This window comes from Cryptomeria japonica, chromosome 6, assembly GCF_030272615.1.
Source record: "Cryptomeria japonica chromosome 6, Sugi_1.0, whole genome shotgun sequence".
In the NCBI taxonomy this organism is placed as follows: domain Eukaryota; kingdom Viridiplantae; phylum Streptophyta; class Pinopsida; order Cupressales; family Cupressaceae; genus Cryptomeria; species Cryptomeria japonica.
This window is the reverse complement of record NC_081410.1, coordinates 496,421,070-496,447,153: the sequence shown is the minus strand read 5'-3', so window position 1 is coordinate 496,447,153 and position 26,084 is coordinate 496,421,070. Positions and strand designations below refer to the sequence as shown.

General features: G+C 38.3%; 1 protein-coding gene across 3 annotated transcripts in view; it reads right to left on the bottom strand.

Annotated features, from left to right (window-relative positions):
- Positions 1-2,705: 2,705 nt before the first annotated feature.
- Positions 2,706-26,084, bottom strand: part of LOC131052880 (protein BUNDLE SHEATH DEFECTIVE 2, chloroplastic) — a 167,578-nt gene continuing 144,199 nt past the window's right edge. Inside the window, exons 4-6 of one of the 3 annotated variants that reach the window (XR_009107520.2) lie at positions 3,294-3,370; positions 3,146-3,185; positions 2,706-3,031 (exon numbers count right to left, since the gene is read on the bottom strand). Coding sequence is in view for 2 of the 3 variants with exons in the window: in XM_057987523.2 (XP_057843506.1) it covers positions 9,571-9,665 (95 nt within the window). In the remaining variant the exon portion in view is untranslated. Of the gene's footprint in view, positions 3,091-3,145; positions 3,186-3,293; positions 3,371-9,484; positions 9,666-26,084 lie in introns of those variants that run through there. The other 2 variants (XM_057987524.2, XM_057987523.2) reach the window with 2 other exon arrangements.

Here is a 26,084-nt window from a genome sequence, read left to right as displayed (position 1 = left end):
GGCTAAACCTTTCCTTCTCCTTCATTAGCTCGGACCTCATCTCAACCGGTGTCAAAGTGACAAACTCATCACAACTTACTCTTCTTCTTCTGTCCCGATAGCTCATCATGCCTTCTCTTGATGATCTGGTGCATATCTCTCTTTTCACACACTAGAGGCATCTTTATGTTTCACTTTGGTCATCTGATATAGGCCTTCAACCACCTGCCTTTAACTTCTTTGACTGTCTAATCTCGAAGGGTTATGATGCATTTTGAGCATATTGTGAGATAAACTTAGTATTACTACTAACTAGTGGGAGTAGATAGACAGATGCACTTACCCTACCAATACCCGGTGGGAGTGGATCTTTGTTGCTCATTTTGCTTCCGGCATTGCACTAACATGATTTCCCTGTTTGAGCAAACACAACTTCAACTAGACATATAACCCAGTAGACTTCCCATTTGTCTTCCTTGCTTTTTTGAGGCAGCACACTTTCTATCATTCTTCTCTTCATCCGGTGACAACACCTTCATCCGATGGGAGTCTTGTTGTATGATATCAAACAAACTATATACCGGTTGTCTGTAGTTCAACCTTGCTTTCTTACCGATCAGAAGCTTACTGGTTGGCAACATACTGTCAACACATCACACACCGGTTGACATACCATACCGGTCTCCAATACTTGCTCACCGGTCAACATTCCATACTTACCGGTGACATGCTATACCGGTTGACATCAATGACAACAATACCAGTTGACATCAATCACAACACAATGCCAACAATATCTACTCCCACTAAATAGTCAACTTTTAGGCTTATTTTTAAAAGGACAACTTGTAAACCAATATAAAAATATGCTTAAATTTCGTACCATAGAATTAAAGTAGCCATGTGTTCATTCTTTCTATGGAACTCTAGGCCAATTACTAAAATTGTTAAATTCTACATGAGTAATGAGAACTAGTGTTGTGGATCGCTATACTAACCAACTTTGTCAAACCGTACACTTTTTCAATCTTGACTAGCAATGTATAACATTCCTAATAAAAGTTTGATGTTTAAAGGCAAACTAAATCAAGATAAGGTTCAATAGCATTATGAATACTGAGTGAGAATAATGAGTGTAAAATGATAAGCCAAGGTAAAGGATGAGAAGCCTATGGTATTTAACAAATCAAGAAGCTTGAAGTTCTTAACAAACAAAGGGTGAGAGGTCTATAGATCATAAATAGCCTCACCGTAACAAAAGAATCAAGCAATAAATTTCCAAATTACACCAAAGATCTGCAAGATGGATATCGTAAGGGAATAGAAGTCAAAGTGCACTCAAGACAGACTATTGGAACAAATGCTAAAAACAATTTTATTTGAGCTTATTTAAAAAGATAAGAACTTGTTTCTTCCAATTTTACAAAACTAACGAGTATTGTAAAAGATTTTGCATTAATGAGAATAGAGTTGGAGCTAGATGCAAAGCTTCCCAAGATGAAACCGAATTGTTTGAATTCTCAAGAAAAAGGAACATAAAGAAAAAACCAACTGAATACTGGAAGCAAGAATTATTTTTCCATTAGAAAATTAATATAACCTAAACTTGATCTTTATCTTTTGTCATGCCCCTAAAATTTGCGCAATTAATAAAGACATGATTAGTTGAATTTGATTTTGATTTTATTCATTCAATTGAATTGGTCAATCTGGTGGAATGGTTATTGTTTGGTTATAATGATTTTTGCTTTACTGATTAGATTCTCAATTAATCATCAAACATTGATTTTTTTATAATTCTCAAATGGACATTAATTAGCAACAATTTTATGCTATAGACATTTGTAGAACTCGATACTGCTGTGGTTCATATTTTTGAAATTTTGAGAAGTTGCAACTCAGCCAAGTTGTAGAGACTACGATGGAGAAAGGCTTGTTTAATAAGACCTCCTACAAAGCAATGAAGGAGTAGTAATTATCATAGGATTTTTCAGAAATAGATAAGGTCCTATAAGATACATATCATCTGTATTATGAATGTCTTGCCTAAACCCAGATCAGCCTTCAGATTAGTTGATTTTTGCGGGTTTCCCATCTGCATTATATTAGGCTGGATTTAGTCAACATGGTAGAAATTAGTAGTGAGCAACAAAACTTGATTCCCCTAGGCATCGATTTGCCACAAGTTGGATATCCTAGTCAATAGAAAACGCATCCTTGGGTAACGTTGTTTATAATCCTCGATACCAAAAAGCCTAGGGGCATGGAACAATAGAGACACTTGGGATATCTATATTTTCAACAAGACTGTTGTTGGGGCGCATGTCCCGGAACCTGTGAGATGGCACAAAATTATACAGTGGTTCTTAAAGAACTGGGGAAAAATCATCACTAAATTTGTGCATCATATGTTCAGTTTGTTCAAGGGTTTTGAAAGCATTTCATCAAAAAAATATCTAAAACCAAATCACATAAATAAAACACTAGAAATTAGTCAGAGTATTTTAATATATATTAACCAATCTAAGAAGTAAAGCACAACAATATAACAGCAATAACTGCAAACCAATTTTAAAACTAGGCCAAAGAAAAGTCTGAAGTAATATAGACGAGGCCTAAACTAATGACTCAAACCAAAAAGAAAATTAAAAATCCTTATTATATATAGTTTTGTATGCTCCATAAATATGTTGCATGTTAATAAAAATCAAACATTAATATCTTTTACCATATATTTTTATAATAAAAAAAAATCTATAGGAACAAGCATTATGAAAAATCATTTGAATTGTAAATATATTTTCCCCGTGCAACTTGAAATAATAAACAATTCACATATTAAACTCCAAGAATCAATAAAGCTTGATGAGAAAAAGTATTGGTTTACAATAAATGATTTTTCAAATATGAGGCTCAATAGTTATGATACAAGTAATTGGCCTCAGCAAGCAAAAGCCCAAGCTTGCTTTTCACGTTTCTTACTACTAGTTACAAGAAGAATTGTTTTTCCTTATATTCTTCTCGTGTTTGCAGTTTGTGAAAACCCAGTCAACTGAACAGCAGCAACATAATTTAGAAAATTCCTCCCAAGACCATTCCTTATAATTCTTCCTATAAAAAGCATAAATTCAAAAATTATGATGAACTCCTATGAAACACACCATACCTTATAAAGCTGCATTTACAAGGTTCATAACCGTGGAAGCCTGTTTGATTCCAATCCAAAGTAAAAGTTATGAACATTTAGAATTTTTCTGCAAACACATTTAGCACCAAAAAGGGCTTGACTACCATGTTCTAATAGTTTTCTATACCTTTTAAGCACAAAAACCTCCCACTCATAGGCGCCGTGAATATCCAGAACCTCTACAGTTCTTGCAAAGTATAAGACCTGAAAAAATCACAATGTAAAATACGTAGTAGGGAAAAAATCCATCACACCTATCCCCAAAAGAAGGTTTCAATGAGCTGGAGAACTTGCCAGCTCAAAAATTAAAATTACTGCAATCGCATTTCTTTGATGGAAAGATCTTCAAAAAGACCAAATAATAACCACTACATTTATGTCAAGATATGCATGCTTTAACTAATGATATACAGGAACCAAGAAGCTTCCAAGAAGTTGTTCAAAAAGCGTAGCCAAAATCAAATGTTCTGGCAAAGATGGTGAACAATTGCCTCTTGGCACAGGTTCAATCGTAGATTTTTCTGACCTATTTATCTAGAGATTTCCTTTGTGTCCCATTGTTAGATTGGTGTAATTATTTGTTTCATTAAGTAGAATAGGATGCATTTCTCAAGAGAAGTAACAAATTTATCCCTTTCTTTGGAAAAATGTATGCATCACAAATACAAATCTGCATAAAACACATACCAAACACAGTGATTTTCAAATGAACTTCCTAAGGACCATTACTACTGTTCAATAGAGAAAAGTTACAAACAAAAAAGTACACAAACAAATTATGTATATTATAGTACAGTTTTTCTCATTGACTGGTATTTTTAAGACATCATGAACGTGCAACCTAGAGCAAGTCACCAAAAATTCACAGAGCATTCGTAGAACTAGCAAGGGGATAAGGCATAGTAAATGACAAACTATTAATAGAGAGCTTGAATAGCTCAATGGGTGATTTATCTTGGAAATGGAAAGCATGCTTCCATGAAATCAAGATGATGAACTTTTGACTCGAACAATTTTGTGCAAAAAAAATGCTTCTCTTCAAATAGCTCATAAAAAAAAATTAAAATCACAATACAAGAAAGGAAGTGCCAAGGGACTATTAGTGTTCTAATTTGCACCTTCCAATGCAACATAAAAATGGAATAGATATTATGGTATAACCATTTTTCAAATTACAAGGGGAAGCTGCCTATAAATAAACTCTAACCTGATCAAAACAATATATACTTGCTATATATAATCTTTACAATGTTTTCTTAGGTGGTTTATCATCATACTAAGTAAAATTAAAATGTCTATCTTTTTGGATTCGCCTAGGACCAAAAGGATGGCACACACTTCAATGCAAGGCAACAAAAATTGTCCTTTAAAATCAAAATAAATCCTATGACTGTGCCCTTGCACCGTTCAACTGAACATAGAGACTGAATAATTCAAGTATACATGAAGATTGAATAGGGTAAATGTTGATGTGTTTTTTAGGCACATGCGAACACAGAATAAAATACCTTAAGTATTTTATCCTCTCTTGAACAAAATCTATCGGATGCTGAAGATTAGCTTAAGGATCACTCGATGTGTTTTTTAGGCACATGCGAACACAGAATAAAATACCTTAAGTATCTTATCCTCTCTAGAACAAAATCTCTCGGATGCTGAAGATTAGCTTAAGGATCACTCGAGAAGACTCCAAGGTTCATGAATGTAGGGTCACTACGTGTGGATAAGCTCATTGATTTGATGTGATTATGCTGGAATCACAAGGGAACTTACATTTGAATGCCTGAATCCTTGATTCGCTGGAACTTAGATCATTTGATGTTACAATATGGTGATGCTTTTGATCCTAAACTAGCTAGAATTTGAAAAAAATGGCAAAAGACGAGGGGTTGAGAGAGTCTATTCTAATCCTAAGAATGTAGGAAGATGAATGAATGATTAGATGGAATCCTACTGAGCGAGGTCTCACCATCAAACTGAACAATTTGACACAAGCTCAGTGCAATCTTCTAAGGACGATTCAAAGATGTTTGAATCAATACCATCAAACACTGATCACCATTCAAGTTAATGCATAAGCAATGAGTGTAGAACGATTCAAAGTTAGGCTCATATCATTCCAGTTGACTACACAAGGCACACTTACAATCAGCAAGAGGCTATTGGTATGGACAAAACGGATCCCACACAAATACATTCAACATATTCCTCCACTCAATCTAATAAACATGAAAATAAATCGAGAAGCAAAGACCATGCGAGTTGTTGAAATAACGAATCAAATTCACCATAACTTCAATGAAATCAATTGTTCTTTACAACAAGGTTTGGCAACAATCTTTGCCTTCTCCTAATCTAATTTCTATTCTAATTGTTATTCTATTCACTATTTGCTAGCCATTAACTATTCTCCTCACTATTAGCTATTCTAGCCCTATTAACTATCAACCTTTACAAATGAAGAGTCTGAGCTTTTATAGAGAGCTCATTACAATGAATGGCCAGGATTGAATCTCCATCAATGGCCAAGATTTTACAATGAAAACCCTAATTAGGGTTTGTTACAACAAACTCTTCTTAGCCAATGAGAGAATTACATTCAAAGAGTGTGGACCAATAAATATTGAGGATAGTTACATTGGAGTTTGTGCCTTCATATATGAGCTTGATTCATTGAACTTCGACGTGTTGATGTGGACCCCTCGGATTGGTGGAGGTAGTGACTGGGACGATGACTAGGATTCCACCTTTATCTTGCACTTCGTAGACTTGATTTGATTCATCATCATGAAGAGATGTTGAGAGATATCTCTTGATACTCCACATTATTCAGTCGCTCAATGTGATGATGATGAGAAGCAAACTTTGATTAACTCTTCTGAAACTATCTGCTTCTTCAATCAAGTTCGATGTAGGTCTTGTGATGACTTTGGTTGATCCTCCTTCGTTTTTTGACATACTTGATGAATGATGCAACTGGTTGAATGTAGCTCCTCATTATACTGACTTCGATTCTTGGATTCCCGAAGGGAATTCAAGATTGTAAAACATCCTTCCATCATGTAGGTTATCCTTCCTTGATGGTCTAGTGCCTTGAGGCAGTTGGATGATTTCTCCTTTAATGAGAACCTTGAAGATATCCTGCTCTATTGCTTACAGCTATTGAACATTTGAAGTCTTTCAACTTGGTAGCATTTTGAGTCTTCTTCATGCAATTGAGGTGGTGAGAGTCTTTAAATACTTTGAGATCTTCTCCTCCTTGATGTTCTTGTGTTTGCTGATGAAGCTTCTGGAAGAGGTTCTCCTTGTATCTTGCTCCATCTCCTGCAAAACAAACAAGTGAGTATCAAATATACTTGATATATAAATTTAATAAGAATATATAAAGAGAAATCACCCTCATGAAGTGACACTTGAAGTTGTTTTTGCTCGTGGAGAGAAGCTCTTGAGGTTTATTCTACCCTTGATGTTCATTAAGTCGCCTTCGTCTTGCATTTGAATTTACTTTCATTCTTGAAGTTCGCTTTTACATGTTGAGTTTGTGAGATTCAATATGAAATTCGCTCTTGCATGCTAATTCATGGAGTTGAGATTTGCTTATGTAGGTTTGAAGATGAAGATTGCTCTAGATGGTGTGCATGGGAAGCCTGTTTCAATCACCTTGCTTATTAAGTTCTCGTCTTTCTCAACTCATGAAATTCGCTCCAATCTTCTAAGTCATGAAGTTCACCTTTGTAGAAATTCACTCCAAATCCTCAACTCCTAAAGTTCTCTCTTAACCTCTAACGCATGAAGTGCATTTTGTATAAAGTTCGCTTCATTTCATTGACTCATGAAGTTTGTTTTGTAAAGTTCACTCCAAACCTTGAGCTCATGAAGTTCGCTCTTAACCTTGAACTCGTGAAGTAGGAAATTCGCTCCAAAATGCATAGTCATGAAGTTCGCTCTAAATGTTGAATTCATGAAGTTCATGTTCTCAAATTTGCTTCATTCCTTTATTCCCAACTTCACTCATGAAGGCTTGAAGATGTAATTCATTCCAGCATCCTTATTCATGAATTTCGCTCCAAACTTGCAATTCATGAAGTTGGAAATTTCGTTCCAAGAAGGCAACTCATGAAGTTGGAAAATTTCGCTCCAAGAAAACAACTCATGAAGTTGGAAATTTCGCTCCAATAAGGCAACTCATGACGTTGGAAATTTCGCTCCAAGAAGGCAACTCATGAAGTTGGAAAATTCACTCCAATTCGTAAACTCATGAAGTTCGCTTGGAATCATCAATTCATGAAGTTCGTTTCAAATTTAATCCATCCTAGGCAAGTGCTATCAAACCTCTTTTGTTTCTGTTTCAACTTTTCTCATGTAGGCTCGCTCATGTGTGTTCATTGATAAAATTTGCTCCAAATTATGAAGTCATGAAAATTCGCTCCAAGATGGCAACTCATGAAGTTGGAGATTTCGCTCCAAGAAGGCAACTCATGAAGTTGAAAATTTTCACTCCAAGAAAGCAACTCATGAAGTTGGAAAATTCGCTCCAAGAAGGCAACTCATGAAGTTGGAAATTTCGCTCCAAGAAGGCAACTCATGAAGTTGGAAATTTTGCTCCAAGAAGGCAACTCATGAAATTTGCTCCAAACTAGCAACTCATGAAGTTCACTCCAAACTGGCAACTCATGAAGTTCACTCCAAGAGGTGAAGTCATGAAGTTCACTCCAAGGCAGCAAGTCATGAAGTTCCCTTGTGAATGCTTAAACATGAAGTAAGTGATTCCTTCATCTCTTTATCTTTCCATTTCGCTCATGGAGCCTTGAAGGTGAAATTCACTCCAATACCCCAACTCATGAAGTTCACTCCAAGAGGTGAAGTCATGAAGTTCACTCCAAGGCAGCAAGTCATGAAGTTCCCTTGTGAATTCTTAAACATGAAGTAAGTGATTCCTTCATCTCTTTATCTTTCCATTTCGCTCATGGAGCCTTGAAGGTGAAATTCACTCCAATACCCCAACTCATGAAGTTAGAAATTCGCTCCAAAAGGTGAACTCAGAAGTTGGAATTTCTCTCCAAAAGGTGAACTCATGAGGTAAGTGTTCTCAAATCCTTCACTTCATTCCTTTATTGCCAACCTTGTTTATGAAAGCTTGAAAGTGAGATTCGCTCCAATCTCCTCATTCATGAAGTTCGCTCCAAATCCTTCAAACATGAAGTTCGCTCCAAAAGTCTCACTCTTGAAGTTCGCTCCAAGAAGTGAAGTCATGAAGTTCGCTCCAGGGCAGCAAGTCATGAAGTTTGTTTTGTGCTCCAATCCTCTCAAGCATGAAGTTCACTCCAAACCCTGAGTTCATGAAGTTTTGAAGGTGAAATTCACTCTTGAGGCTGTGAAGATGAAGTTCGCTCCTAAGGTTAAGCTCATGATGTGGCTTTCAAACCAAGACCAAACTCCCCTTTGCTCATTTTCACTTACACTCTCAACTTCAATACCTGATAACTTGCTCAACATGAGATCTTAGAGTGAGTCTTTGCTCTGTGGGAGAAGTGTAAGAAATTCACTACACAAGGAATGTTCATGAAGTGAAGTTCTTTCCTTTAAGAGGAGCACTTGAAGTGACCTTCAAATTGGCAAACCTTCCTTACTCATGGTTCAACTCTTGACATCTAGACCTTGCAAACTTACTTACTTCACAGTCATGCAAGACTATCTACCTGACTCCTAGCCATTGTAAGCGCCTATACCTCTCTAATGCAAAGGCTAATAGCAAAAGATTCAAACACTACGTAGAAAGCAAAAAAAAAAAGTGGGGGTCCCCATTTGCAATGGGGCGATGTGTGAATACCTCACAATAGTAAAGCATAAGGACAATAACACTTTGGTAACTTAAATTAAAAGATCAGTACATAGCCACAATCTTTGATTTCAAGTAGACCTGCGATACGAAACTTGCAACTCACTAGAAGAAATTTACTCTCTTCTATTAAATGAACACTACAGTTTGGATTAACAAAATAAATAATCAATGAACAGCAATTTCAGCAATATTCAAACATGGAAATTACCATTAGAAAACTAAGTGCAAAGGCACTAGTTTTATAAACTTTACAAAGCTCTTACATAAAAATAATAGAAAGCTAACTACTACTACTCTAGGAACTGATTGCTTGCATGCAATACATGTTTTATTATAGAATTCTCACCAACAGACTCCAATTAAGTTGTTTATTAGAATTCTTACAAACAATCACTTAAAGCTCACACCTCTTTCATGACAAGAGATGTATAATTAAAAGATCTAACAATAGTTGACTCCAATCGCACTAAAAATAGATAATGCTAAAAATATCACAGGCTATTAATAGGGTCGCTCAAAATAGGCTTCTCAATGGGGAGCTCTGAATAAAAAAATTCTCTAATCATGGTTGCATTCTGAACAAAGTCAAAAACTTTGAAAAACCTTGGCAATTTGATGTTTTGAATATGAATACCCTTCTCTCTGGATTCCAGCATCCTTTGCAAAAAAAATTAACACCAAACTTTTAGCAATTTCCTTTGACGAAAATCAAGTTATTGACCTTAAAATACTTTGAATGAAGATGAAAGGAATAGTTTTACAATTGTTTGTTCTAAAAACCTAGAGCCTGAAGATTTAGTAGATATATTCATTTCAAAACCATACCAATGTAATGGTCTTGACATCTGGAACCCCTGCTATATTTTGGTGAATATTTAAAATCGTTTAAAATCCTGACACCCTCTTGACACCTTAATTCCAATCAATCTTTTTTCCTAAATGAATTGATGCAGGGAATTTGAACAAGGATTTGAATTCAGATAAGTGCCAAAACCTAGATGCAGCTAATAATCTGAATTTTCAAAAAAGAATGTTTGCTAAAGATGAAACCCCCTACATGAAATGACAAGGAAAATCGCTGCCGAAAATTAAAAATTCCTGTCACTCTACTGCTGCCATTTAAATGAATATCACTGTCACCCTACTGATATGATTGCTTCTGTGGCAGAAAATGAACATTAAAGGTCATTTTAATAAACAGAAAATGCCTAATTTAGACCTTTATCACCTAAATTTAGAATGCTTTTTCCTTTGCTTTATGCTCTTAAAACTGATCTATTTCTGCACTGGGGCAAACTTCTATTCATAACAAATTTACTTTTGTTTCATGGATGTCTCCATATACAGCTGTTTGCTTCCATTTTTTAAAAACCACACTTACCATTCTGGACTGGCCTTAAGACAGAATTCATGCATTGATTCTGAGATCCAATCCTTCCTTCTCAGGCAAGCAACTTTGTTTCACATGCATGCTTATACATTACAAATTCTAACTTGATTTCATTATCAATTTTACTGTATACCGGCATGCCCTTGTGCACTGAAAAATTGAATTCAAAAATTAGGTTTTTGACACCCTAGGGCACACATCACATGCCATGGAAATGCATTTGGGTCTTGTAAATCTTATATGCTTATTTAAGGGTGTATAACTCACCAAAGGGTGTCACTTCGATTTTTAAAACAAGTTTTGTTCACTACCGAATGCAGGCATCTTCACAAGTAAAAATAATCTATTGAAAGGAAAGCAAAATAAAATAACAACCCTATTGCCCTCTGTTAGGCACACAAATAGGGCTTAAGTGAACATTATACTCTGCCCTGCTAATTTTTGGTTCCAAAATAATTGCATACCCTTCTACAGTACTCAACAACCACTTAGGAGACAAGTTTTAGGTTGAAACTTTTTATTTGATCCTCACAAGGAAGCACATATACTCTACAAATTCAAACATTTGTTCTACTGAAACCAATTAACACTCCTATACTCAGGTAACAAATCTTAAATGCACACGAAGATTACTGAAATTACTAATAAATACTGATTAAAAATCACTAAAATTAGGCACCTTGTCTTTAAGAGAATTTGCTGAAGAAAGATGGTCATTGAAATCAAGTACTACGAGTGACAATCATTGTTTCTTCATAATTGAATTTTTCTATTTGCCTTCACAATAGGGTCTTAAGGTTCTTCCTTCTCCCTTGAAAAATAAAGAAAGACAATGAAGACCAACAAGACAAAGGTTTGAAACATAACCTTTGGCTGAACAAAAGACAAGATTTAGCTTGAAATTAAACATAATTTCAAAAAAAAAATATGGGCACAACAAGGAGGACATCACGATCGATGTGCTAATGATGGATGGAACCCATATTGGTACATATCAAATAAGAGATCATCTCTAATAAATAAGTTTTTCATCACAAGTCATCAAATTTTGAATAAGCACAAAGGACGGAACATCAAACAATCTACAATAGGATTCCCTATGCAACGCCTATATAATTCTAGTATAGACATTGCGTTAGGAGGTGGGCATGAAACCCTATTGCACAGCTAGAAAAGGACATGTAGGACAGCATCATAATTGAACGTATAATTAGTAGGAAAATATCAAACTAGTAATGTGTGAAATTGTGAATAAAGAGCAAGACAAATGAAATGAATCCAAATAGATGCAACCCTAAATGGAGCGCTCTTTAGTGAGAAAATATTGAACTAGTAATGCATGAACAAAGAGAAAGATATCAAATGAAATAAATCCAAATAGGTGCAACCCCAAATGGAGCACAACAAGAGTGAGATAGCTCAAGTAAGCATTAACCCTAAGGTAGAGCAAAATGAAAATGAAATAACATGAAGTTAAAAATATAGAATAAATGAGAACAATGTTGTTAATTTTGTAACGTCGGTCGTACTATTTCATGCTTCCGATATATATATATATATATATATATATATATATATACATATATATATATATTAATTTGATTACATATACTAATATGTTAACGTTAACTAATGATAAATAAAACCAAAGTTTGTTGGCATATGTGCAGAGTATGTTGACATCATGATATTGTGTTGTCATTGATGTCAATATGCTGAAGAGTGAACCGGTAATATGTTGAAGAATGAACCGGTTTATTGAAGTTAAGCAACTGGCAAAGTGAACCGGTATATGTGCAAAAGGTGAAGCGGTACGTTTGTCCAAGTGAACCGGTATATGGAATGTTTTCTATCAAGGTCTAATATGGTATGACTACCGGTTGGTAGTCCCAGCCTCAGGGTTTCTGGTTGAAGTGTTTCGAGCCTGTGTGATTCAACCGATGGCATTGTGTGATGAGTTAGCATTGTAATGGAGATCAAATCGTGTTGCCACGTCAACCTCATGCGCGTGAAGGATCTTGCATGAAGGGGATTGATCCTATCTACCTCGAGAATGTGCGAAGTCCCTGCAAACGGTGAAGAACGCATGATGGGTTATCGCCTCCAAGAAGCGATGAAGAACGAACAATGGAGAATGTCTTGAGATCTGTTCAAGACCGTTGTATTCAAATGCAAAGTGTTCAATGATCAAGATTGAACCGACTGAATTGCTCAACCTAAATGTTTAGGGTTTAGGGTCTATGCTACCGACCTATCTATTTCCTATAAGGTCGATGTTGTGTTTCATGTTGAGGTTGTTGGCAAATGTTGTGTGTGTATCTAAGTGCAGAGATAACGTGATTCTTGCTAGACCAAATAAGAGAATTGATACCTGAAAAGTGTGTGTGCAGAAGGAAGGAACTAAAACGGATCTGCATTGGCATTGAGTGCTATTACCAGATCATTGTAATACCTGTTGATCTCTAATCACTTCAACAGTTGGAAAATCCCTTAACAGTGTAGCTTTAACCAACTTGCTATTAATCCTTTAACAGGGTGACTCAAAGCCATTGAGTTCATAAAATCCTCTAACAAGGTAACCTTTAACAGAGTATAACCCTTAATCGAGTATTCTAGCCATCCCTTAACCGAGTGATCCCTAACAGGATCGGTTCCTAACAGAACCTGTTGTAACAGTCTTTAACCGAACTAAGCTCCTAACAGAACGGACTTCTAAAGAGTTCAAAAACAGCTTGTGGGTATTCATCCCAACTGTGGTTTTTCCCAGTTGGGTTTCCACGTGAAAAATATGTGTGTCATGTGTGATACCTCTTTCATGTGATGTTTTGTTATTTCTTGTTTAGTGGTGAATCATGTTGTTCTAGTAAATTATTGTATCTCTAATGATAGATTATCTGTTTATGCATAAGGATGGAGTGGAAATGAGGGAGTAGATTGTATGGAAAGCTAAGTGTTGTCGGTTTATATCTTTCACAGTCTCATTATGTTTAACCGGTAGTAATCTGGTTTAGACTGGTATTAGTGTTTGTCTGTCAAGTGCACTGTTTGCAGTCAAACCGGTTCAAGAAAAGTTTTTTGTGTCTGTACTGATTCACCACCCCCCCCCCTCTCAGTACCGGTTTGGTACTCACTATTCATCATTGAGTTATCAATTGGTATCAGAGCGTCCTCCAGGTCCTCTGTGTTGTAAGCTTAACCACTTGAGGGAAAGATCCTAGTGTAATGATGAAGAGGGAAGGTCCAAAGTTCAACAAAGATAACTTTAAAATATGGAAGGACAAAATAAAGATATACATCAGAAGCATGGGTACTCAACATTGGAGCTATGTTGAGAATACTTATGTTATCCCTACCGGTACTCTCACCGATGACCAAAAGAGAGAGATTTAGGAGAATGGGCAAGTCATGGAAGCCCTAATTAGTAGTTTATCTGACATTGAGTTTATTGATGTTCAGGACAAAGAGAATCCCAAAGAAGTATGGGATGCCCTTGAGAATATCTATGGCAGTGATGAGCATGTGAAACAAGCTAAGGAAGAAAGCCTTAGGGGAAAGTTTGAAGACATGCAGATGGTTGAAGGAGAGACCATTCAACAATATGGAATAAGAATCAAAACTGTTGTTGGAGATATCAAGAGTGCAGGTGGTAAAATGGAAGATTCCATTGTTGTTAGCAAAGTTTTGAGATCCTTATTACCGGTCTATGCAATAAGGGTTGCAGCTATTCAGGAGTTGAGGTCTATAGACAAGACAAAGGTATCCCTGGACTCCATCATTGAAAAGATAATAGCTTATGAGCTAAATAATTATGATGGCAGTATTCAGAAGACTGAATCAGCCTTCAGAGCATCTGCTACACCATCCAGAAAAGGCAAAGAAGCTAGTACCAGTGGTGAACCAAGACAGAACAGAGAAATGGATGATGAGGAGATCCTGATGGAATTTGAAGCTCTTCTTGCCAAGAGACTTCCTAAGGGAACCGGTAAATACAGAGGTAAGCTCCATTTGAAATGCTTTTCTTGTAACCAGATAGGACACATTGTTGTAAACTGTCCTAATGGTGATAGCAAGGACAAACCGGAAAAGTTCAAGAAGTTCAAAGGAGGAAACCGGAGAAACTGTTTTGTAGCCGTTGATGAAGGTGTCACTGATGAGGAATCAGAAGATGAAGATATTGTGTTTGTAGCAATCAAAGAAGATGTGTCAAACAAGAAGGCTCTTGTCTCCCGCTTTGATAGTTCCAATGAGTGGATTATTGACAGTGGTTGTTCTCACCATATGACTAGTGACCGGAGTAAGTTTCTATCTCTGGAAGAGTATGATGGTGGTGTGGTTCGTTTTGGTAATGATGCACCATGTATGGTAAAAGGCAAAGGGTCCATCTCTCTGAATGGAAGAAGCAATGCTGACAATGTGTATTGGGTAGAAGGTCTAAGGCACAACCTTTTGAGTGTTGCTCAACTAAATAATAATGGACTCACTCTGGAATTCAAAAATGGAGTGTGCAAAATCAAAGGAAAAAGTGGTGAACTGATGGCTACCGGTATGCAGACCAAAGGTAACCTATTTCAGCTAAATGCTAATGTTAGTACATGTCTTATGGCTAAGTTTGAGGACAACTGGATATGGCATAGGAGACTCTGCCATGTAAACTTTGACAATATTGTGAAGGCCAGTAAGATCAAGGCAGTTAGAGGATTGCCTATGTTGAGCAAACCAAAAAATCCTTTGTGCAGAGAGTGTCAACTGGGGAAAATGTCTTCCTCAACCTTCGAAGGTAAACCTTTCACTGCAGAAAATTTACTTGATCTTGTGCATACTGATTTGTGTGGTCCTATGAAAACTAGGAGTGTGCAGGGAGAAAGGTATTTTATGATTCTTACTGATGATTGCTCAAGAATGAAGTGGGTCACATTCTTGAAGGACAAAACTGAAGCTTTTGGAAAGTTCAAAGCCTTCAGAGCACTTGTAGAAAAAGAAAGCGGTAAGAGGATTAAGTGCTTAAGAACCGATCAAGGAGGAGAATTCACTTCCGGTGAATTCAACAAATACTGTGAAGAGAATGGCATCAAGAGGCAACTGTCTACCCCCCGAACTCCACAGCAGAATGGCCTAGCAAAAAGAAACAATCGAACTGTGGTTGAAGCGGCTAGAACTATGTTGATCCAAGGAAAGGTTGCTCACACCTTTTGGAGAGAAGCGGTGAGCACTGCAGTCTACACAATGAACCGGGTACTCATCAAGAAAGGAAAGGATAAGACTCCTTATGAGTATTGGACCGATAAGACACCAGTAGTAAGCTACTTCAGAGTGTTTGGTAGCAAATGTTATATCAAGAGGAGTGAACATTAGAGCAAATTCGATGCAAAATGTGATGAGGGAATATTCTTAGGATATTCCACCAAGAGTAAAGCTCTCAAATGTTTCAACAATAGGACTCAGAGAATTGTTGAAAGCATCAATGTTAGGGTTGATGAAAACTCTGAGAAACCTGAGGAAACTGGCAGAGAGCATGTAGGAGATGAACCGATAGTAACCCTCTGGGAACCGGTTGCAAAACAGCCCAGTACCAATAATTGTGCTCCTACACCGGTGGATGCTGATGCTGATGAAGATGAGGATGAAGAAGAAAAGCAAGAGGAATCTGTTAAGAATATACCTAGGTATGTAAAACTCAATCATGATCCAAAGCAGATCATAGGAGACAGATGCAGGAATTCTTACAAGAAGAAAGGTCAAAGAAAACTCATGTATGATCTCTGAATTTGAGCCTAAATCATTCAAAGAGGCACATGGTCTTTGGTACCCAGACCGAAGCATAAAAATGTCATTGGAACCAAATGAGTCTTCAAAAATAAACTGAATGAGGATGGCATAGTGGTAAGGAACAAAGCCAAACTAGTATGTAAAGGATATGCCCAAGAAGAAGGAGAAGACTATGGAGAAACCTTTGCTCCAGTAGCAAGATTGGAAAGAGTTCGGATGCTTCTTGCATATGCATCTTTTAAAAGATTCAAGGTATACTAAACGGATGTAAAATCTGCATTTCTAAATGGAATACTTGAAGAGGAGGTGTATATAGAGCAACAAGATGGATTTGCCCTATCAGAAGATAGTGACATGGTGTGTAGGCTACATAAAGCCTTGTATGGACTGAAGCAGGCACCTAGAGCATGGTATGAACGCTTGCACTCCCATCTTGTGAAGATTGGATTTGAAAGAACAAGTGAAGATAGCAATATCTACTTGAAATCAGAAGGAGATCAGATTCCGATCTATGAAGTATTTGTTGATGACATAATCTTTGGTGGAGATGACAATACGAGTCATGACTTTGTAGATGAAATGAAGAAGGAATTTGAGATGTCACTCATAGGGGAGATTAAGTTCTTCATTGGACTGCAGATTCAGCAAATGAAAGATGGAACCTTTATTACTCAGTCCAAGTATGTCAAAGAGGTGTTGAAGACCTTTGGCATGGAAGACAACAAACCGGTTGGTACACCAATGGTGACCGGTTGTAAACTATCAAAAGAGGATGACTCGGCATTGATAAATGAGAAGGAATATCGATCAATGATTGGTAAGTTGCATTATGTAGTGCATAGCAGACCGGACATTGCACATGCAGTGGGTATTACCGCTCGGTTTCAGAAAAGCCCAAGAGAATCCCACTTGGTAGCAGTCAAGTGGATTCTTAGATATCTGAAGGGAACTATTGACTATGGATTATGGTATCCAGACAATGATGATTTCAACCTGAAAGTGTTCACAGATGTTGATTGGGCTGGTAATGTGGATGACCGGAAGAGCACAACCGGTGGTGCATTCTTTCTCGGTGGTAGACTGGTCTCATGGATGAGTAAAAAGCAGAGTTGTATCTCTCAGTCTATAGCAGAAGCGGAGTATGTTGCAACTTTTATGAACTGCACCCAGACTATTTGGATGAAGCATGTATTGAACGGCTTCAAAGTTCCTGTATCTGAACCAGTAAGTATATTTTGTGACAATACAAGTGCAATTAACATCTCCAAGAATCCGGTTTTACATACTAGAACCAAGCACTTTGAACTCAAGTATCATTTCTCGAGGGAAAAGGTTCAAAACAAAGAGGTGGTATTGGAACATGTTTCCAGTAAGGAGCAGTTAGTAGACATATTCACCAAGCCTCTACCGAAGGCTACTTTTACCTATCTGAGAGGTGAATTAGGGATGTTGCCCCTTCAAGAGGTAAACTAAAGGTTTGTGCTCCACATCAATCAGATCTTACTTTGCTATATCTTTTCAGGATTGATGTGTTGAAGGATACTACTCCTCGGGGGGAGCAGCATAGTGAAACAGGGAAGCTCGTCCCTCCACTTTGGCATTGTTGTCAAAGGGGGAGAAGATGTGAAGCGGAGAAGATATCTGTAGTATTAAGGAGAAGATGTGATGCAGAAAGAGAGATATCTTTGTATATTGCCATCAATGCCAAAGGGGGAGATTGTTGGCATATGTGCAGAGTATGTTGACATGATGATATTGTGTTGTCATTAATGTCAATATGCTAAAGAGTGAACCGGTAATATGTTGAAGAGTGAACCGGTTTATTGAAGTTAAGCAACTGGTAAAGTGAACCGGTATAATGTTGTGAACTGGTATATGTGCAAAAGGTGAAGTGGTACGTTTGTCCAAGTGAACCGGTATATGGAATGTTTTCTATCAAAGTTTAATATGGTATGACTACCGGTTGGTAGTCCCAGCCTCAGGGTTTCCGGTTGAAGTGTTTCGAGCTTGTGTGATTCAATCGATGGCATTGTGTGATGAGTTAGCATTGTAATGGAGATCAGATCATGTTGCCACGTCAGCCTCGTGCGCGTGAAGGATCTTGAATAAAGGGGATTGATCCTATCTACCTCCGCAATGTGCGAAGTCCCTGCAAACGGTGAAGAACGCGTAATGGGTTATCGCCTCCAAGAAGCGGTGAAGAACGAACGATGGAGAATGTCTTGAGATCTGTTCAAGACCGTTGTATTCAAATGCAAAGTGTTCAATGGTCAGGATTGAACCGACTGAATTGCTCAACCTAAATGTTTAGGGTTTAGGGTTTATGCTACCGACCTATCTATTTCCTATAAGGTCGATGTTGTGTTTCATGTTGAGGTTGTTGGCAAATGTTGTGTGTGTATCTAAGTGCAGAGATACGTGATTCTTGCTAGACCAAATAAGAGAATTGATACCTGCAAAGTGTGTGTGCAGAAGGAAGGAACTAAAACGGATCTGCATTGGCATTGAGTGCTATTACCAGATCATTGTAATACCTGTTGATCTCTAATCACTTCAACAATTGGAAAATCCGTTAACAGGGTAGCTTTAAACAGCTTGCTGTAAATCCTTTAACAGGGTGACTCAAAGCCATTGAGTTCATAAAATCCTCTAACAAGGTAACCTTTAACAGGGTTTAACCCTTAACCGGGTATTCTAGCCATCCCTTAACCAGGTGATCCCTAACAGGATCGGTTCCTAACAGAACCTGTTGTAACAGTCCTTAACCGGACTAAGCTCCTAACAGAGCGGACTTCTAAAGAGTTCAAAAACAGCTTGTGGGTATTCATCCCCACCGTGGTTTTTCCCAGTTGGGTTTTGTTGCGACATTTTTCACACATCGCCCCATTGCAAATGGGGACCCTCTCTTTTCCTGCTTTCTAGGGTTTTGTTAGTGTCCTGTGACCTTTTGCTACAGTTTGACCAAGCCTTGTCCAATTCAGAGCATTTCAGGCCCTGACGATTGAAAGTTAGTTTTTGCAAGTTATGTGATTCCGAAGTGTGAACACCACCAGAGTGCTTAGAGAGGCCAAAGGACGAAGATCGCAATTGATTTGGACGAATTTGGACAACTTTCTATTTTTAGAAAGTTTGCTTTTTTGCTTTTTCCTATTTTTTAGGAAGTTTCGTTTTTGGCATTTTCAGCCTGATCCCCGGTATGGCTATTTTTAGAAAGTTTTTCCTATTTTTTAGGGATGTCTGTTTTTTGCTTTTTCGGGATGCAAACCTAGGGTTTACACTTGTACCACTGACCAACTTCGACCGGAACTCGAAAATTCCAAGTTTTGACCTAAAAAAGCTAAATCCCTAGATTTTAGGCTTTTTGCTTTTTCGGGATGCAAACCTAGGGTTTACACTTGTACCACTAACCAGCTTCGACCGGACTCGAAATTTTCAAGTTTTGACCCAAAAAGCTAAGTTCCTATATTTTAGGGGGTCATGGCACCTTCAAAGGATAATCAGCTCGAAAAATCATCCTGATCCTCAAATGTCCTGAAATTTGGCTAAGTCTAGAATGTCATCCTGATCCTGAAATTTGACTAAGTCTGGAAAATTGGAGAATCCTCCAAAAACTAGATTTTGCATTATTAGTCCTAGAGGCCCGAAACCACTCAAACATCCTGACAATATATATGAAATATAACTTAAAGTATTCTTATACTTAAATGTTATATTTCATATATAGTTCACCCTCTTGAGAGCCTCCAAAAGTCCGCCTTGAAGAGCAAAGGTCTAGAAGTCCGCCCATGTTGGAGATGTCTAAAAGTCCGCCATGTTGGGAGGTAGACCAAAACTCCGCCAAGATGGGAGAGATGCTTGAAGTCTGCCCAAGAGGAGGGATGCCTAAAGTCCGCCCTAGGAGGTGTCTCCAAAGTCCGCTCAAGGTGGGAGTGTAGCCTAAAGTCCGCCCAAGCATGCCAAGTGATGAGAAGCCAAGTCTAAAACTCCGCCATAGGTTAGAGAGCCATGAGGAGGTGTCTCCAAAGTCCGCCCAAGGTGGGAGAGATGATAGAAGTCCGCCCAAGATGAGACACCACCAAAGTCAGCCCAAGGTGGAAAGCGCCTCAAAGTCCGCCCAAGGTGGAGAGTGCCTCAAAGTCCGCCCAAGCATGTGGGAGCACTCTTCAAAGTCCGCCCAAGGTGGGAGCACTCTTTAAAGTCCGCCCATGCATGCCAAGTGATGGAGAAGCCTTGTCCAAAGTCCGCCCAAGAAGAGAGGTCATGTGGGAGCTAACTTCAAAGTCCGCCATGCCTTAGGAGAGTCATGAGGAGGGACCTTCAAAGTCTGCCCCATGCCTTAGTCAAATCTACACCTTGATGGAGGCCATGAAGGAGCAATGTCTAAAGTCCGCCCCATGCCTTAGCCAAAATTTCACCTTGATGGAGCCAAGTCTAAAGTCCGCCAAAGGTTAGAGAGCCATGTAGGAGGTGCCACCAAAGTCCGCCATGCCTAAGGGGACTCACCAAAACTCCGCCCATGGTGCTGGTCATCCAAAACTCCGCCCAAGGTGTTGCTGAGTGAATGGCCTTGAAACTCCGCCCTATCCTTCCATGTTGGTGGCCAACCCTTCAAAGTCTGCCATGCTTTGGAAGAGGCCATGATGGCCAACACTCTAAAGTCCGCCATGTGTGTGGGGTGCCCAAGGGGTGAAGTCCAAAGTCCGCACTATGTTGGAGACCCATCAAAACTCCGCCCTACCCTAGAAAAATGATGCAAAGGTCTAGAAGTCCGCCCATGTTGGAGATGTCTTAGAAGTCCGCCTAGGGGGTGTGTTCCAAAGTCCGCCCTATGCCTTAGCTAAAAATTTGCCTTGATTGAGCTTTGCTCAAAGTCCGCCCTCCATGTTGAAGGGACCCTTCAAAACTCCGCCCAAGGAAGTGGATGCTAAGTATGATAGGGGAAGGCCCTCTAAACTCCGCCATACCTTGAAGAGGTAAGCGAAGTCCGCCAAAACTTGAAGAAGATGAAGATAAACTTCCAAAAAGTCCACCTACACATAAAAGTCAAACAGAATCAACGAAAATACAAAATGATGTCATGAAAATACTTCAAGATTTCGAACTTAAATCCAAAATAGAAAGTTTTCAAAAGGAGAATATTGGAAGATTAATAAATATTTCGAACTTATAGCCAAATTGGAAACTTTTGGAATATATTTTCTTCGAATTTGGAAACATGACAACACTTTCCTAAAGAATGAAGTTAAAATTGGAAACATGAGTTGGAAGATTTTAAGGGTTTCTGATTGAGGATTTAACTTTATTTACAAATACTTAGTGGTAAACTTCATTTCTACACCAAGAAGTTCGAGTTACTAACGAGAGCTTAGTAAAGTATTTTCGGTTTGAAGATCATCTAGAGAAAGTTTTGAACAGTGTTGGAGGTTGGATAAACTTTTTTGACAAAAGTTTCATAGATTTTTTTGAGAAAGACAACCAGCATAAGGAAGAGTTATTGAATCGTTCTTGAATTTCCTGAGTGTTCTTGAGAAAATCCAGCCTTACTTCCATCCATTCGAAGGTGAAATGGAATTCATGACGCAGATTTATGAATTTTCTAAGTATTTTTCAGAGTTTAAGAAATGATTTTTAGTAAACTTATTCGAATTTCTAGAGAATGAAAATCATTTTTTTTTGGGTAAGTATAAGAAATTTTCGGAGTTATAACACTTGGTGTTGATTCACGATCACAACCACCCTTGAAGACTGAAGGGTTTTGAGGATGAAATTTCAGTTTTTATGGCTAAGTATGAAAATGAAGTGAAATTTTCCAAACACTTAGCCGTTCGCAGCCTCGATTTTCTTTAATCCAAGATAGATTTCTAACTTATTTTCCTTTGGTTTTACAGGTCACAAGAGGAAATAGAAGCGGGATCATCACAGAGATCACAGTTGGAGTTCACATCCAAGGTTCATCCGGGCGTGAAGATAGCCAAAATTTGGCTAAGTGTGGGAAATGTTGAAGGCATGTCAGGGTATCGAGAAGAAGGACATGATCACAGCGAATGCCTGAACAGCTTGATCCCATCATTTCATATTTGCAAGGGGTTACCCAGAGCTTTTTAACCCTCCTCCCACGCAACATAAATTGGCAACTGAAGGCAGGATCATCACAGAAAACACAAATGGAGTTTCGAGCCAATTTCAAAATTGAAAATGGGACCACGAGCAAGGTTCGCCTGAGCATAGAGAGGGACAAAATTTGGCTAAGTATGAGAAATACTTCGCGAAGAGATTTCTTCTCCAAATTCGAGGCACTTGAAAGAATCTCAAGGCATCAAGAAAGAAAAGTTCTCAGACTTGGTGAAAATATGGGAAAGTTAAATAAACTTCCAACTTCTTGAAGGATTTCATCTCCTGAAGGAATAAAAAAGACAAGCTCCCAAGCAGAATCAAATGGCGACAAGAAGGAATCAAATTTCCATACTTAGATGATTTCTTGACACAAATTGGAGAATTCAAGGAAGACATCCAACACGTTGAAGTGGTGCCTCGTCATTTTCCAACCAATCAGATCGCTCCAAGTCGGCATGTCCAGGTTCGATGAACATGACTTATCAAGAAGCTTCTAGAAGGGCACACTTCACAATGCAACAACCTTCTATTTTCATTGATGGTTCATATTTAGCAAGAAGGACAAGTGTCCCAAATGTAATTGGTCGAGGGTAGTTAGTTTTGGGAAACCCTAATTAGGGTTTATAGCTTTCAATCTGGGCCCTTGATCACTGTTTGATCTCGGCCGTTCATTTATTCTTGAAAACTATGTAAGGCTACCTCCTCTCATTTGGAGAGTGTGAGGTTTTTGATGTATTGTTGCTTAAGGTCATTTCCAAATAATATATTGCATGTGCACTGCTTTGTAATCTCTATTATTTGAATGATTTGCATGGTTTCAATTGCCTCAACACTTAGTTAAAATTAACTTAGATTTGCTTCCATTGTTGTTAATTCGAATGAAGGATTTGATAAGTATCAATTGATGGTGTATCTTCGCTCATACTTTTGGTGTATGGATGATTTCCACCGTGCAAACTTAGTCTAAGCCCATCCCCTGTGCATCCCAACATCTCGATCATAAGCACAACCCATTGAAGATTGCACCGGCCTTGTGTAGTTGTCCCTAGTGTGGCGAAGCAAGGTTTGGTATCTCGAGAACACCCACTTGATACCATCTCCAGAATTCGTAGGATTAGATTAGCCTTCCTAAACCCTATCCCTTTTTCCATTTCTTTTGAAAATCTAGATCCCAGAAAATTCCCAAAAAAAGAAGACCCTAAAATTGCTAAATCCATCTAAGTCTAGCAATTCAAGATACTTGTCAAACGTAAGTCCCCCTTGAAATTTCAGCATACACTACCCAAGAAGCTATTCCACTAAAGTCGCTTGTTCGCACATATAGACCTTGGAATCAGTAGTGATTTTTCAGGAGAGGATAGAAAACCTTCGGGTATCCTATCCTAATGTTTGGTAGATGATAAAACAGACACCAACAGGTTTCCACGTGATAAATATGTGTGTCATGTGTGATGCCTCTTTCATGTGATGTTTTGTTATTTCCTGTTTAGTGGTGAATCATGTTGTTCTAGTAAATTATTGTATCTCTGATGATAGATTATCTGTTTATGCATAAGGATGAAGTGGAAATGAGGGAGTAGATTGTATGGAAAGCTAAGTGTTGCCGGTTTGTCTTTGACAGTCTCATTATTTTTAACCGGTAGTAATATGGTTTAGACCAGTATTAGTGTTTGTCTATCCAATGCACTGTTTGCAGTCAAACCAGTTCAGGGAAAGTTTTTTGTGTCTGTACTGATTCACCCCCCCCCCCCCTCTCAGTACCGGTTTGGTACTCACTGTTCATCATTGAGTTATCAAAGTTAACTTATCACGGTTGACCAACGGTTACACCGTTTATGGTATCGGGTGGTAAAGCGATTCTCAAACAAATCGCATTCCTTTCGATCGGGTAAGTAAACGGTGACTAGTTCATATACGGTGGTGAGAGGTACATATGGAAGAGATGTGTCTTCCCACGTGGGAAGACATATCTCTTAACTACGTAACCCCTCATCCACTTATATAGCATTCTTACATTGAGGAGGATGTACACACCGAAATTGATAAGTGTGGTGCATCTTTAAAACACGCTATAGCAAATAAAATACAACTTTCAAATCATATCTCCATCTCTTCTATTTTGATCACAGAATTTTGAAAGAACTTAACATGGTATCAGAGCGAAGTTAAGGAAGATCATATTAAAATTCTGTAACGATCTCATAAACTTTCACCAAGCTCTTACTAAGATCACATTCCCATAATCCTAATGGCAACCTATTGTGACCATTTCACACATCGCCCCATTAAAATGGGGACCCCCTCTTTTTGCTTTTGTTTCGCCTGTTCTTCTCTCTGCTCTTAGGGTTTTGATTAAGTGAGTGAGTTGTCTAGACTAGGGTTAAGCCTTAGGGGTCTCTATTGGATATTTTCAGGCCGAGTCTAGTCAAGTTCTTGAAGGTTATTGCGCATCCTCCTGAAAATTGATTACTAAAGTTAGGGTTGTCTCAAGTTAGGTCCAATCAAGGTTTTGAGGGCACATTCAAATTTTGTCTAAGTGTTATCATTTTAATGATGGAATTGTGTATTTTTTTTGCCTGGGTAATTTTTGACCAAATTTTGATGGCTTGATAACTGATTCCTGACCTTAGAAATGACCTAATTATGCCTTGTGAAGTGACTGAAGACCTAAATTTTGGATATTTTGGCTTATAGAAGTAAAATCGCTCCTATCCCTCTCCCAGGGACCAAGGCGAAAATGATATTTGGTGCATCTTGGTTATTGACTTGTTTTAATCGTTTTGTGCAGGGTCGTCAGGGGATATGATCGAACATGAATTGAAGATTTTGAAGATTTTGAAGACTCAAAAATGACAAGTTTTTAAGGTTTAAGGCAAAATCGCTCCTATCCTTCACTGAAGGACCAAGGCAAAATGGCTTGTTTTGATCATTTTTGGTCTTGGTTGATCAAACTGGAGCATCAAGGACGCAAGGAAAGATGAAGCGAGCATAATGGAGTATCCAGACTTAGTCGTTAGCAGTAAAAGGTTGAACTTTTGGCCTAGAAAGACAAGTTCGCTCCTGTCCCTCTCCAAGGGACCAGAGCGATTTTCTTCAAACACACCTTCTTGGACATTTTTTGGACTTAGGCTCTCGTTCACGGATTGCAAAAGGATCGTATCTTCCCCAGCAAAGGAAATTTGAGATGAAAATTGTAAAGATTTGGCCTTGAGGACAAAAGGCGCTCCTGTCCCTCGCTGAAGGACCGGAGCTTGAAATCTAAATTTGCATTATCCTTGCAGGATTTAAGTCATTTCGCGATTTGAGGAGGTCGAGAGAGGCATGTTTTGCTCGTTGAATATAACTTGAATGAGTCACAATGGAGAAAATCAACTCGAATTGCAGTAGGCGCTCCTGTCCCTCTCCAAGGGACCAAGGCGATTTTTAAAGGAAGCTCCTGTCCCTCTCCAAGGGACCAGAGCGATTTTCCCTCAAGACAAGTTTCTGGCCAAGGAAAAGCAAGTTTTTCGTTTGAGATGAGTAAAGGAAGGCATAATCACTCCATTGAAGATAATTTTGAAAGATTGCAAAACACAAGTGAGCTCATGATGGCCAAGGCGCTCCTGTCCCTCACCCAGGGACCAGGGCGAAAAATGCATTATCAAGTCTTCCCTTCCAAATTTGGTCAAATCCAGGCCAAGGCACATGATGGCGATGATATTTGGAATGCTTCAAAGAAGAACGAAGTTGCAAAAAACCACAAGACTTGATGAAAATGGCTAAGGCGCTCCTGTCCCTCACCAAGGGACCAGAGCGAAATCTTCAAG